This window comes from Staurois parvus, unplaced genomic scaffold, assembly GCF_062004578.1.
Source record: "Staurois parvus isolate SC_StPar_1 unplaced genomic scaffold, SC_StPar_1.0 ptg000811l, whole genome shotgun sequence".
Lineage (NCBI taxonomy): Eukaryota > Metazoa > Chordata > Amphibia > Anura > Ranidae > Staurois > Staurois parvus.
This window is the reverse complement of record NW_028318607.1, coordinates 253,600-267,451: the sequence shown is the minus strand read 5'-3', so window position 1 is coordinate 267,451 and position 13,852 is coordinate 253,600. Positions and strand designations below refer to the sequence as shown.

The window sequence follows — 13,852 nt, the reverse complement described above, 5'->3', positions numbered from 1 at the left end:
ATTCACTATATCTGGTCTCCCCAGACCCTGCATTCACTATATCTGGTCTCCCCGGACCCTGCATTCACTATATCCGGTCTCCCCGGACCCTGCATTCACTATATCTGGTCTCCCCAGGACTCTGCATTCACTATATCTGGTCTCCCCGGACCCCGCATTCACTATATCTGGTCTCCCTGGACCCCGCATTCACTATATCTGGTCTCCCCGGACCCTGCATTCACTATATCCGCTCTCCCCGGACCCTGCATTCACTATATCCGGTCTCCCCGGACCCTGCATTCACTATATCCGGTCTCCCCGAACCCTGCATTCACTATATCCGGTCTCCACATACCCTGCATTCACTATATCTGGCCTCCCTGGATTCTGCATTCCTTATCTGGTCTCTCAGGATTCTGCATTCACTATATCTGGTCTCCCAGACCCTGTATTCACTATATCTGGTCTCCCAGACCCTGCATTCACTATATCTGGTCTCCCAGACCCTGTATTTACTATATCTGGTCTCCCAGACCCAGCATTCACTATATCTGGTCTCCCCGGACCCTGCATTCACTATATCTGGTCTCCCCGGACCCTGCATTCACTATATCTGGTCTCCCCAGACCCTGCATTCACTATATCTGGTCTCCCCGGACCCTGCATTCACTATATCCGGTCTCCCCGGACCCTGCATTCGCTATATCTGGTCTCCCCGGACCCTGCATTCACTATATCTGGTCTCCCCGGACCCTGCATTCACTATATCCGGTCTCCCAGGATTCTGCATTCACTATATCTGGTCTCCCAGGATTCTGTATTCACTACATCTGGTCTCCCCGGACCCTGCATTCACTATATCTGCTCTCCGTAGACCCTGCATTCACTATATCCGCTCTCCCCGGACCCTGCATTCACTATATCCGGTCTCCCCGGACCTTGCATTCTCTATATCCAGTCTCCCCGGACCCTGTATTCACTATATCCGGTCTCCTCGGACCCTGCATCCACCATATCTGGTCTCCTCGGACCCTGCATTCACTATATCTGGTCTCAGCAGACCCTGCATCCACCATATCTGGTCTCCGCAGACCCTGCATTCACTATATCTGGTCTCCCAGGACCCTGCATTCACTATATGTGGTCTCCCAGGACCCTGCATTCACTATATCTGGTCTCCCCGGACCCTGCATTCACTATATCCGGTCTACCCGGACCCTGCATTCACTATATCTGGTCTCCCCGGACCCTGCATTCACTATATCTGGTCTCCCCGGACCCTGCATTCACTATATCTGGTCTACCCGGACCCTGCATTCACTATATCTGGTCTCCCACAGTACACAGGACATGGATTCAGTTTAATTCAGTTTACCAATCATTAGATGTGGTGTCTGCATTGCATTAGTTTTCTTTTTCCCTTTCTTTTCACCTGGAGATCTGGCCAGTAACACACCTCCTGTATTAGAGCTCCTCCATTCTGGATGAAGGAGCACAGGGGGCACCTTTGGACAGCACCTTTGGGCTGATTTAATGTACTGGCTGCAGAAGCATAGCCTGGAGCGGTAATATCTCCATCTATTCCCTTTTTTGTCATTCATAGTCGTACTTCCTATAAGTGATCTATTAGCAGAATGACATCACAGAATGACATAATTGTTCTCCAGAAATGACTCATTTTTACTTCTTTAACATTAGTTCTGTATGTAGGTGATAACATCACTAATCCATATAGAAAGAAATGTTGCATGCTCTTTTTTTTTTCCTTTACGTATTATAATCTTATTGTAATCCTGACAATCGGTCAACTTTTTTCATTGACAACAAAGCTCTAAATCTGATTGGTGGACATAAACCTGAATATCCCTGCACTGTTTATAGCGGCTGGTCCTCCATGAGCAGAGATGGCTTACTGAGTTGTCAGGAGTGGCAGGATCTGCATACAGGACGGCACTGATTACCAAGCTGGGTGCAGCCATCATGCAGGGAGGGACGAGGCTGGTCTGAGGACGCAGCATCGGTCACAGAGGGGAGAGAGATATCAGGGAGGCATAAATAATGCACTTGTTTTTGTGGTCAGATATGAATTTACTGGCAGGGACAGGCTGGCATAACTGGCAAGGATGCAAGTACACATCCTAAAAGGCATATACTATCAGATACAGTTGCAAGAAAAAGTATGTGAACCTCTTGGGATTATGTGGAGTTTTGCATGAACTGGGCATAAAATGTGCTCTGAACGTCATCTAAGTCACAACAATAGAAGAACACAGTCTGCTGAACATAATACTACACAAACATTAGATGTTGCCATGGTTTAATTGCACATAACATGTAAACATTCACAGTGCAGGGAGGAAAAAGTATGTGAGGCCCTAGCTTAATGACTTCTCCCAGAGCTAATTGGAGCCAGGAGTGAGCCAACCTTGACTCCAATCAGTGTGATGATATTGGATGCGTTGCTGACAGCTGTCCTGCCCTTAAAAAACACACACCTGTTTTGGGTTTACTGGTTTCAAGAAGCACTGTCTGATGTGAACCATGCCTTGCAGAAAAGAGCTCTCAGAAGACCTACGATCAAGAATTGTTGACTTGCATGAAGCTGGAAAGGGTTACAAAAGTATCTCCAAAAGCCTTGATGTTCATGTGTCCACGGTAAGACAGACTGTCTACAAATGGAGAAAGTTTAGCACTGTTGCTACTCTCCCTAGGCGTGGTCATCCTGTAAAAATGACTGCAAGAGCACAGCGCAGAATGCTGCATGAGGTAAAGAAGAATCCCAGAGTGTCAGCTAAAGACCTACAGAAATCTCTGGCACATGCTAACATTTTTGTTGACACATCTACAATAAGGAAAACAAAAAACAAGAATGGAGTACATGGGAGGACACCACGGAGGAAGCCATTGCTGTCCAAAAAGAATATTGCAGCACGTTTGAAGTTTGCAAAAGAGCACCTGGATGTTCCACGGCACTACTGGCAAAATATACTGTGGACAGATGAGACCAAGATTGAGTTGTTTGGGAAGAACACACAACACTATGTGTGGAGAAAAAAAGGCACAGCACACCAACATCAAAACCTCATCCCCACTGTAAAACATGGCGGAGGGAGCATCATGGTTTGGGGCTGCTTTGCTGCCTCAGGGCCTGGATGGATTGTTGTCATTGATGGGAAAATGAATTCCAGAGTTTATCAAGACATTTTGCAGGAAAACGTATGACCATCTGTCCGTCAACTGAAGCTCCGCAGATGATGGGTGATGCAACAGGACAATGACCCAAAGCATACAAGTAATTCAACAAAACAATGGCTGCAACAGCACAGAATACGCCTTCTGGAGTGGCCCAGTCAGAGACCTGACCTCAACCCGATTGAAATGCTGTGGCATGACCTTAAGAGAGCGATTCACACCAGACATCCCAAGAATATTGCTACACTGAAACAGTTTTGTGAAGAGGAGTGGTCCAAAATGACTCCAGATCGTTGTGCAGGTCTGATCTGCAACTACAGGAAACATTTGGTTAAGGTTATTGCTGCCAAAGGAGGGTCAACCAGTTATTAAGTCCAAAGGTTCACTTTTTCCTCCCTGCACTGTGAATGTTTACATGTTATGTGCAATTGAACCATGGCAACATCTAATGTTTGTGTAGTATTATGTTCAGCAGACTGTGTTCTATTGTTGTGACTTAGATGACGTTCAGAGCACATTTTATGCCCAATTCATGCAAAACTCCACGTAATCCCAAGGGGTTCACATACTTTTTCTTGCAACTGTACATTAACATTAATACACCTAATGTACAGGGGCGCTCTGATGGGGACACCTCTTGTACAGGGGCATTGTGATGGGGACACCTGATGTACAGGGGCGCTCTGATGGGGACACCTGTTGTACAGGGGCATTCTGATGGGGACACCTGATGTACAGGGGCGCTCTGATGGGGACACCTGATGTACAGGGGCAGTCTGATGGGGACACCTGATGTACAGGGGCACTCTGATGGGGACACCTGATGTACAGGGGCACTCTGATGGGGACACCTTATGTACAGGGGCCCTTTGATGAGGACACCTGATATACAGGGGCACTCTGATGGGGACACCTGATGTACAGGCGCACTCTGATGGGGACACCTGAAATAGAAGGACACTCTGATGGGGACACCTGCTGTACAGGGGCACCCTGATGGGGACACCTGATGTACCGGGGCACTCTGATGGGGACACCTGATATAGAGGGGCACTCTGATGGGGACACCTGATGTACAGGGGCACTCTTATGGGGACACCTGATGTACGGGGGCACTCTGATGGGTACACGTGATATACAGGGGCACTCTGATGGGGACACCTGATGTACAGGCGCACTCTGATCTGGACACCTGATATAGAGGGGCACTCTGATGGGGACACCTGATGTACAGGCACACTCTGATCTGGACACCTGATGTACAGGGGCGCTTTGATGGGGACACCTGATCTACAGGGGCGCTCTGATGGGGACACCTGATATACAGGGGCACTCTGATGGGATACCTGATGTACAGGCGCACTCTGATGGGGACACCCGATGTACAGGCGCACTCTGATCTGGACACCTGATGTACAGGCGCACTCTGATCTGGACACCTGATGTACAGGGGCGCTCTGATGGGGACACCTGATCTACAGGGGCACTCTGATGGGGACACCTGATGTACAGGGGCACTCTGATGGGGACACCTGATGTACAGGCTCACTCTGATCTGGACACCTGATGTACAGGGGCGCTCTAAAGGGGGCACCTGATCTACAGGGGCACTCTGATGGGGACACCTGATCTACAGGGGCACTCTGATGGGGAAACCTGATGTACAGGGGCACTCTGATGGGGACACCTAATATGCAGGGGCGCTCTGATGGGGACACCTGATATACAGGGGCGCTCTGATGGGGACACCTGATATACAGGACACTCTGATGGGAATACCCTATGTAAGGGGGCACTCTGATGGAGATACCTGTTGTAAGGAGGCACTCTCAAGGGGATAATCAATGTAAGGGGGTACTCTGATGGGGACACCCAGTGTAGGGGGACATAGAGGTGGTTATCCCTTATGTAAGGGGGCACTGTGAAGGGGACACCTGATGTAATGGGACACTCTGATGAGGACAACTGATAGGGCATACCTAATGTAAGGGAGAACTCTGCTGGGAACACCTGATGTAAGGCGGCACTCTGCTGGGAACACCTGATGTAAGGCGACACTCTGATGGTTATACCTTATGTAAGGGGGCAAGGTGATGTGGACACCTAATGTAATTGGACACTCTAATGGGGACACCTGATTTTAAGGAGACACACTGATGGTTATAATTGATGTAAGGGGGCACGGTGATGGGGACACCTGCTGTAAGAGGCGCACATGATGTAAGAGGGCATTCTGATGGGCACGGCTGATGTAAGGGGGCACTGGGCGGGGTACACCTGATATAAGAGGGCACTCTGATGGGGACACCTGATGTAAAAAAGGCACCCTGATGGGGCACCCCTTATGTAAGGAAGCACCTGATGTAAGGGGGACACATTGTGTAAGGAGGCTTTTTGATGGGCACATCCGATGTAAGGGAGCATTGTTTGGGGGACACCTGACATAAGGGAACTCTCTGACACCTGATGTAAGGGAGCACTCTAATGGAAGACACAAGATGTAAGGGAGCACACTGATGGGGACACCTGATGTAAGCGGGCATTGTGTGGGGGGCACTCTGATGGGGACACCTGATGTAAGCGGGCATTGTGTGGGGGACACTCTGATGGGGACACCTGATGTAAGGGGGCATTGTGTGGGGGACACCTGATGTAAGGGGGCATTGTGTGGGGGACACTCTGATGGGGACACCTTATGTAAGCGGGCATTGTGTGGGGGACACTCTGATGGGGACACCTTATGTAAGCGGGCATTGTGTGGGGGACACTCTGATGGGGACACCTGATGTAAGGAGGCATTGTGTGAGGGACACTCTGATGGGGACACCTGATGTAAGGGGGCATTGTGTGGGGGACACCTGATGTAAGGGGGCATTGTGTGGGGGACACCTGATGTAAGGGGGCATTGTGTGAGGGACACCTGATATATGGGGACACTGACGGGGACACCTGATGTAAGGGGACACACTGAAAATTGACAATAAATATTATTGAGATGCTATGGAAATTGTACGTTGTTCATTTTTAATAGACATGCAATGACTACATACAGCTGATCCTATAACAGAATCTGAGTCTTAGTACAAACATGAGATTCAGAATTCTGCTGCAAGAATATTTTATTGAGCAGACCTCCTTGAATCTTAATTCAGTACCCCTGGTATAAAGTATTAGCATGAGACCTAAGTAGCGATAATGGACTAAAATTTGTGTCTGTGGACTAGAACCAGAAGGGGGCTATCCTGGAACTGGCAGCAATGAACACAAAGGCCATTATAAATAAGAGATGAACATCGGCGGGGAACGCGGATGACATTATTTCATACAAAAATCTCGCCGATCATAGCCATGGCTATCGCAGAAGCATCCCGAAAGGCAGATCCCTATCAGTGACACTGCATCTTTAAACAAGACGCCGAGTGCCGCCTAGCTGGTAAAGAGTTCCGCAGCAGCTGAGGTCCTGGAATTTCCCTGGTGGCTCCATCCTTTTAATGGCATATACACAACAAGAAGAAAAAGATGAATGCGTGCTGCAAATCTCTCTCCTCTTTTTCTCTATTGTCAGCTGAATCTTCTGTTACTGGACAGGCTGTAGGCTGCATGCCGCTCATACACAGGACATGAATCCATGCAGATACAATGGATTGCACAGAGCCCGGAACACACCCTAGGCATGAGCTGCAGAGACTACCTGTGCCCCCTTTAACCCCAGGAGACCCCCATGGGTCATGGTGTCACACTCACCCCAGCTGTTTCTCTCTTTTCGGTTCCTGGCCATGGCAGGGTGAGGCTCTGGGCGGCTGTAGGCAGTTCGGGGCTCTGGTGATGGAGCCTGGGCTGATTCTGCAGGATGAGAGATGCTCGGAGAAGGAGGAGGAGGACCAGTCACATGATCAGGACAGCTCAGTGCAATGATGCTATACATATACACAGAGACAGAGTATCACACGCTGTAATACACAGAGACCGGTCGGCTACACATTGGAACAAAATGTAAGGGTTAGATTTGATATTTTGTAAACACATACAGGGGAATCCAACAAATCCAACCGTTTTGCAGATTTATGAAGGCTGCTTGTTGTTGTTAACAAGAACCCAGCAATATCCGTTGGCCAATCTGTTGTCAGTTGTCCCAGGAGATTCGTCCTTGGAAATTATCTCCACTGTAAATGCCCTGGAACATTTTAAACTCGGATCATTTTTAAGTAAACACCGTGTTTTATGTTGACGCTCCCTCCTCTGATCACGTATTTGCCCTTTAAATCTGAACTGTCATTGTTTTAACCACTTCAGTGGATACAAACGGAGAAAAAGAAAAAGGGCGCACCGACCTAGTGCATTATCGTTTAAAATAATTTATTAAAGAAACAAAAATAGGTATCATACTCACAATGGACATAATAACACAGGCATGTCAAACTGAACAAGGTGTATGATCCAAACAACATCTAAGTCCATACGATGGAACCCTGGATGACCAACTAACGCGTTTCGAGGACACAACCTCTTCCTCAGAGCCAACCTTGGTTGGCCAGTTGGTCATCCAGGGTTCCATCGTATGGACTTAGATGTTGTTTGGATCATACACCTTGTTCAGTTTGACATGCCTGTGTTATTATGTCCATTGTGAGTATGATACCTATTTTTGTTTCTTTAATAAATTATTTTAAACGATAATGCACTAGGTCGGTGCGCCCCTTTTTCTGTTTCTCCATTTGTATCCAGTGTATTCGGACCACCCCGGTCTGTTGAGGGCAGCAAGCAGTGCATATTCCAGAACATTCCAGAACATTCCTATTGGGTCTACTGAGTCCTTTCCTAGCGCAGGAGTAAAGTGTTTGTTGTGTTGGTTTGACCACTTCAGTACCTGACATTTTTAACCCTGTTCCTGTCCAGCCCAATTTTCAGCTTTCAGCGCTGTCGCACTTTGAATGACAATTGTGCAGTCATGCAACACTGTACCCATAAAATTTTTTTAGAATTTTTTTAGAAGGAGGAGTGTCCCGCCTGGCCATCAGTCTGCTATAGGCCGGGCAGGAAGGTGTCAGTTACAGTGATATTGAAGACACACTGTTTAATTTACATTCTCCCTTCTATTTCTGTATATGGACGATGGCACTGTAATCATTTTAATTAAAAAAACCCATCTAAGTACCTTTTTACTAATTGATATACAGGAAAAATAAATCATTAAAGCGGTTTTAAAAGCTGAAGGTTTTTTACCTTCATGCATTCTATGCATGAAAGTAAAAAATCTTCTCTGTGAAGCAGCTCCCCCAGCTCCCCCTAATACTCAGCTAAGCCCCCTCTCAATCCAGCAATGTGCACTGGAGTCTCAGCTATCCTGGGACTCCCTCTTCTCATTGGCTGAGACAGAAGCGGGAGTCATAGGCTCCCACAGCTGTCAATCAGAGACAGTGAGCCAATGAGAAGATAAGATAACCCAGCAATATCCATTGGTTAATCTGTTGTCAGTTGTCCCAGGAGATTCGTCCTTGGAAATTATCTCCGCTGTAAATGCCCTGGAACATTTTAACTCGGATCATTTTTCAGTAAACACTGTGTTTTATGTTGATGCTCCCATCTCTGATCATGTATTTGTCCTTTAAATCTGAACTGCGTTTTTTTTTAACCACTTCAATACCTGCCACTTTTAACCCCCTTCCTGTCCAGGCCAATTTTCAACTTTCAGTGTTGTCACATTTTTTTCTCACAAATAGAGCTTTCTTTGGTGGTATTTAATCACCAATGAGTGTTTTTATTTTTTGCTAAATATACAAAAAAAAACCAAAATGTTTGAAAAAAAAAAGTGTTTTTCTTCGTTTCTGTTATAAAATTTTTCAAATAAATAAACTTTCTTCGTAAATTTAGGTCAAAATGTAATCTGCTACATTTCTTCGGTGAACATACCCCAAATTAGTGTACATTATTTAGTCTGTAGGAAAGTTATAGAGTCCACAAACTATGGTATATATATCTGACAATCGATCAATCCTGACATACTGATGGACCATCTCAATTCTTGAGGCCCGAAAATGCCAGGATAGTACAAATACCCCCCACATTACCCATTTTTGGAAGATAGACAATCCAAAGTATTTAGTAAGAGGCGTGTTCAGTTTTTTTTGAAGTTGTAATTTTTTGTTACAATTTTTTGGAAAATTATAAACAAGTTCACAACTTTTTTTTTTTTTTTACATATTGTCACCAATCCAGTACAGCTTTATTATATAACTGGTGTGGCAGTGATCGGGGACACTGGCTGCTGACAATATGTAAAAAAATAATAATATTAATTTAATTTTTTTCAACTTTTTCTGTTAGTAACATTGTACTACTTTGGGCAAATGATCAGGATTTTTTTTTTTCACACATTATGATTGCCAATCTCAATGTATTTCATTGATATTTGCAATCATTTGTTACTGAATGAAACTGATTAATTCAGTCTTTTGCTGTGATTAGCTGTGATTGGGCAAAGCTCATCATAACAATGGATGGCATGACAGGAAGGTGTTAAAGCACAACAATGTTCACTTACAGTGATATTAACCCCTAGACGCCGAGCGCACGCAAATATGCGGCGTATCAGCATCTGGGCCTTGACGCCAAGCGACCGCATATTTGCATGCCATTAGAAAATACATATGTGCTGAGATCCTGTGCCCTGCGCGCTCCCAGCACGTATGTCCGTGACTCACGGAAAGGTCCCGATCTCCCCTTGCGATCAGGACCTTTTACAATCATGTGACCGCTGTGACAGCGAATCACGGTGGTCACATGACCCTAAAACCCCGCCCGCCAGCGCAAAGGGGTTAAACACACACTGTTTAATTTACATTCTCCCTTCTACTTCTGTATATGGATGATGGCACTGTAATAATTTTAATTAAAAAACCCATCTAAGTACCTTTTTACTAATTAATATACAGGAAAAATAAATCACTAAAGCGATTCTGAAGGCTGAAGGTTTTTTTCACCTTCATGCATTCTATGCATGAAGGTAAAAAACCCTCTCTGTGCAACAGCTTCCCTAGCCCCCCCCCCCCCAATACTTAGCTAAGCACCCTCTCAATCCAGCGATGTGCACTGGAGTCTCGGCTATCCCAGGACTCCCTCTTCTCATTGGCTGAGACAGAAGCAGGAACCATTGGCTCCCACTGCTGTCAATCAGAGCCAGCGAGCCAATGAGAAGAAGGGGGTGGGGCTGAGCCACGGCTCCATGTGTGAATGGACACACGAAGCAGTGGGTGCCCTCATAGCAAGCTGCTTGCTGTGGGGACACCCAACAGGAGGGAGGGGCCAGGAGCCTGAGGGGGCCCCGAGAAGAGGAGGATCTGGGTTGCTCTGTGCAAAACCACTACACACAGCAGGTAAGTATAGACATGTTTGTTATTTTTCTTTAAGAAAAATAAGCTTTAAGAATAAATTTGATATCAATAAACTGTTTTAAATTTTCAAAGATATATTTGAAATCAAATCTTTATTATTTTTGGCAATAACATGGTGTGGGCAGATTTCTGCCAGTCACAGGCTGTGTCATGACCCTTTAGCCTATGTCTTAGAACAGGGGTACTCAAACTACGGCCCACGGGCCACATGCAGCCCGCCGAGCACATTCATCCGGCCCGCTGGCAGGGGACACTAAGAACAGGGGCGGGCAGGGGGCTGCTGTCTCTTACCTGGCTCCGGTCCCAGTTCCACGACGATCCAGTCCAGGATGCGCAGCTCCTTCACTCCAGCTGCTCCCTCACTCGATGTCTGCGCTGCCGCCTCCTCACCAGTGATTGGACGCCAGTACTGTAGCTCAGGAAAGGCACACAGACGGCCAATCACTGGCGAGAAGGCGGAGTCGAGCGGCCCCGCGAAAATCAAGGGAGGGAGAGGCCGAAGTGAAGGAAGGAGGACAGCTGACCGCCCAGTAAGTGTGCCGTGCAGATGGTACTGCTGCAACCAGGTATGCTGGATACAGCAGCACCATGCTGAAACAGGGGTCGGCTAGTTAAGTGTCATTGCTGTCAGTGGGAGGAATAGTGCCCCATCATTGGTGTCACTGATAATAATGATGGGGAATTATTCCTCCCACTGACACCAATGATGGGGCACTATTCATCCCACCGACACCAATGATGGGGCACTATTCATCCCACTGACACCAATGATGGGGCACTATTCATCCCACTGACACCAATGATGGGGCACTATTCCTCCCACTGACACCAATGATGGGGCACTATTCATCCCACTGACACCAATGATGGGGCACTATTCATCCCACTGACACCAATGATGGAGCACTATTCATCCCACTGACACCAATGATGGGGCACTATTCATCCCACTGACACTAATGATGGGGCACTATTCATCCCACTGACACCAACGATGGGGCACTATTCCTCCCCTCACTGACACCAACGATGGGACACTATTCCTCCCCCCACTGACACCAACGATGGGGCACTATTCCACCCCCCCCCCCCCCCCCACTGGCACCAATGACGTACTATTCCTCCCACTGACACCAACAATGGGACACTATTCCTCCCACTGACACTAATGATGGGACACTATTCCTCCCACTGACACCAATGGTGGGTCACTATTCCTCCCACTGACACCAATGATGGGGCACTATTCCTCCCACTGATACCAATGATGGGGCACTATTCCTCCCACTGATACCAATGATGGGACACTATTCCTCCCACTGATACCAATGATGGGACACTATTCCTCCCACTGACACCAATGATGGGACACTATTCCTCCCACTGACACCAATGATGGGGCAATATTCCTCCCACTGACACCAATGATGGGGCACTATTCCTCCCACTGACACCAATGATGGGGCACTATTCATCCCACTGATGCCAATGATGGGGCACTATTCCTCCCACTGACACCAATGATGGGGCACTATTCCTCCCACTGACACCAATGATGGGGCACTATTCATCCCACTGACACCAATGATGGGACACTATTCCTCCCAATGACAACAATGATGGGGCATGATTCCTCCCACTGATACCAATGATGAGGCACTATTCCTCCCACTGACACCAATGATGAGGCACTATTCCTCCCACTGACACCAATGATGAGGCACTATTCCTCCCACTGACACCAATGGTGGGGCATGATTCCTCCCACTGACACCAATGGTGGGGCACGATTCCTCCCACTGACACCAATGATGGGGCACTATTCCTCCCACTGACACCAATGGTGGGGCACTATTCCTCCCACTGACACCAATGATGGGGCACGATTCCTCCCACTGACACCAATGGTGGGTCACTATTCCTCCCACTGACACCAATGGTGGGGCACTATTCCTCCCACTGACACCAATGATGTGGCACTATTCTTCCCACTGACACCAATGGTGGGTCACTATTCCTCCCACTGACACCAATGATGGGGCACTATTCCTCCCACTGACACCAATGATGGGGCACTATTCCTCCCACTGACACCAATGATGGGGCACTATTCCTCCCACTGATACCAATGATGGGACACTATTCCTCCCACTGACACCAATGATGGGGCACTATTCATCCCACTGATACCAATGATGGGGCACTATTCCTCCCACTGACACCAATGATGGGGCACTATTCCTCCCACTGACACCAATGATGGGGCACTATTCCTCCCACTGACACCAACGATGGGGCACTATTCATCCCACTGACACCAACGATGGAGCACTATTCCTCCCCCCACTGACACCAACGATGGGGCACTATTCCACCCCCCCCCACTGGCACCAATGACGTACTATTCCTCCAACTGACACCAACGATGGGGCACTATTCTTCCCACTGACACTAATGATGGGACACTATTCCTCCCACTGACACCAATGATGGGACACTATTCCTCCCACTGATACCAATGATGAGACACTATTTCGCTCCATAAGACACACTTGGGGGGAAATGTCTGTGCGTCTTATAGAGCGGCCGGCCCAGTATTCCCACCGCCGTTGTATGTCCGGAGTCTCTGAACAAATGTGGACACAGTACAGGAGATGACCATAGTTTTTTTTTTTTAAAACTATAGTCCGGCCCTCCAACGGTCTGAGGGATAGTGAACTGGCCCCGTTTAAAAAGTTTGAGGACCCCTGTCTTAGAATAATAGGGAGGTGAAGCCTCCATCAATCACAATGCAATATCCCACCCCTATTGTGTTTAGCTGGTTAGTGGTCATGGAGAAGGAGGGAGGGAGTGGGCTGCCATTTACCTCTGAGTATACGCCTACATGTGAGAAGGGGGAGAACAGCAGGATCAACCAGGTTTTTTACAGAGTACAGAAAGCTAATCTCATAGCGACTGAATGAGTATGAACAGCATGTAATACAGTATTTATTGATAGTTTGTAATGATGTGGGTTAAATAGATTCCACAATAGGATATAAATCCCATTTCTCTGCACCAAATGCCTTTACAAACCTAGTTTTTGCCTTTAAAAGTAACAGTGACATCATCACTATCCTGTACATAGCCCCTGTGGAGAGCAGAGCTGTGGGAGGGGCTCAGGAGGCTCCGCCCACTACGCGCTGCACTTGAATTTCTGCCAGGAACAATCATTCCTGTTTGATATAAATAATTATAAGATCTAAACCTGACCTAACCTTTAACCGTTTCCATACCGGGCAATTTTA

At 47.3% G+C, this 13,852-nt stretch overlaps 1 protein-coding gene across 2 annotated transcripts in view; it reads right to left on the bottom strand.

Moving 5' to 3' along the window:
* Nucleotides 1-13,852, bottom strand: part of ATL1 (atlastin GTPase 1) — a 104,335-nt gene that overhangs the window by 79,865 nt on the left and 10,618 nt on the right. The window contains exon 1 of one of the 2 annotated variants that reach the window (XM_089654858.1): nucleotides 6,919-7,073. The exons of the other annotated variant lie outside the window; for it this stretch is intronic. Within the exon in view, the coding sequence (XP_089510984.1) occupies nucleotides 6,919-6,952 (34 nt within the window). The 5' untranslated portion in view covers nucleotides 6,953-7,073. Of the gene's footprint in view, nucleotides 1-6,918; nucleotides 7,074-13,852 lie in introns of those variants that run through there. 2 annotated transcript variants of the gene reach the window in all.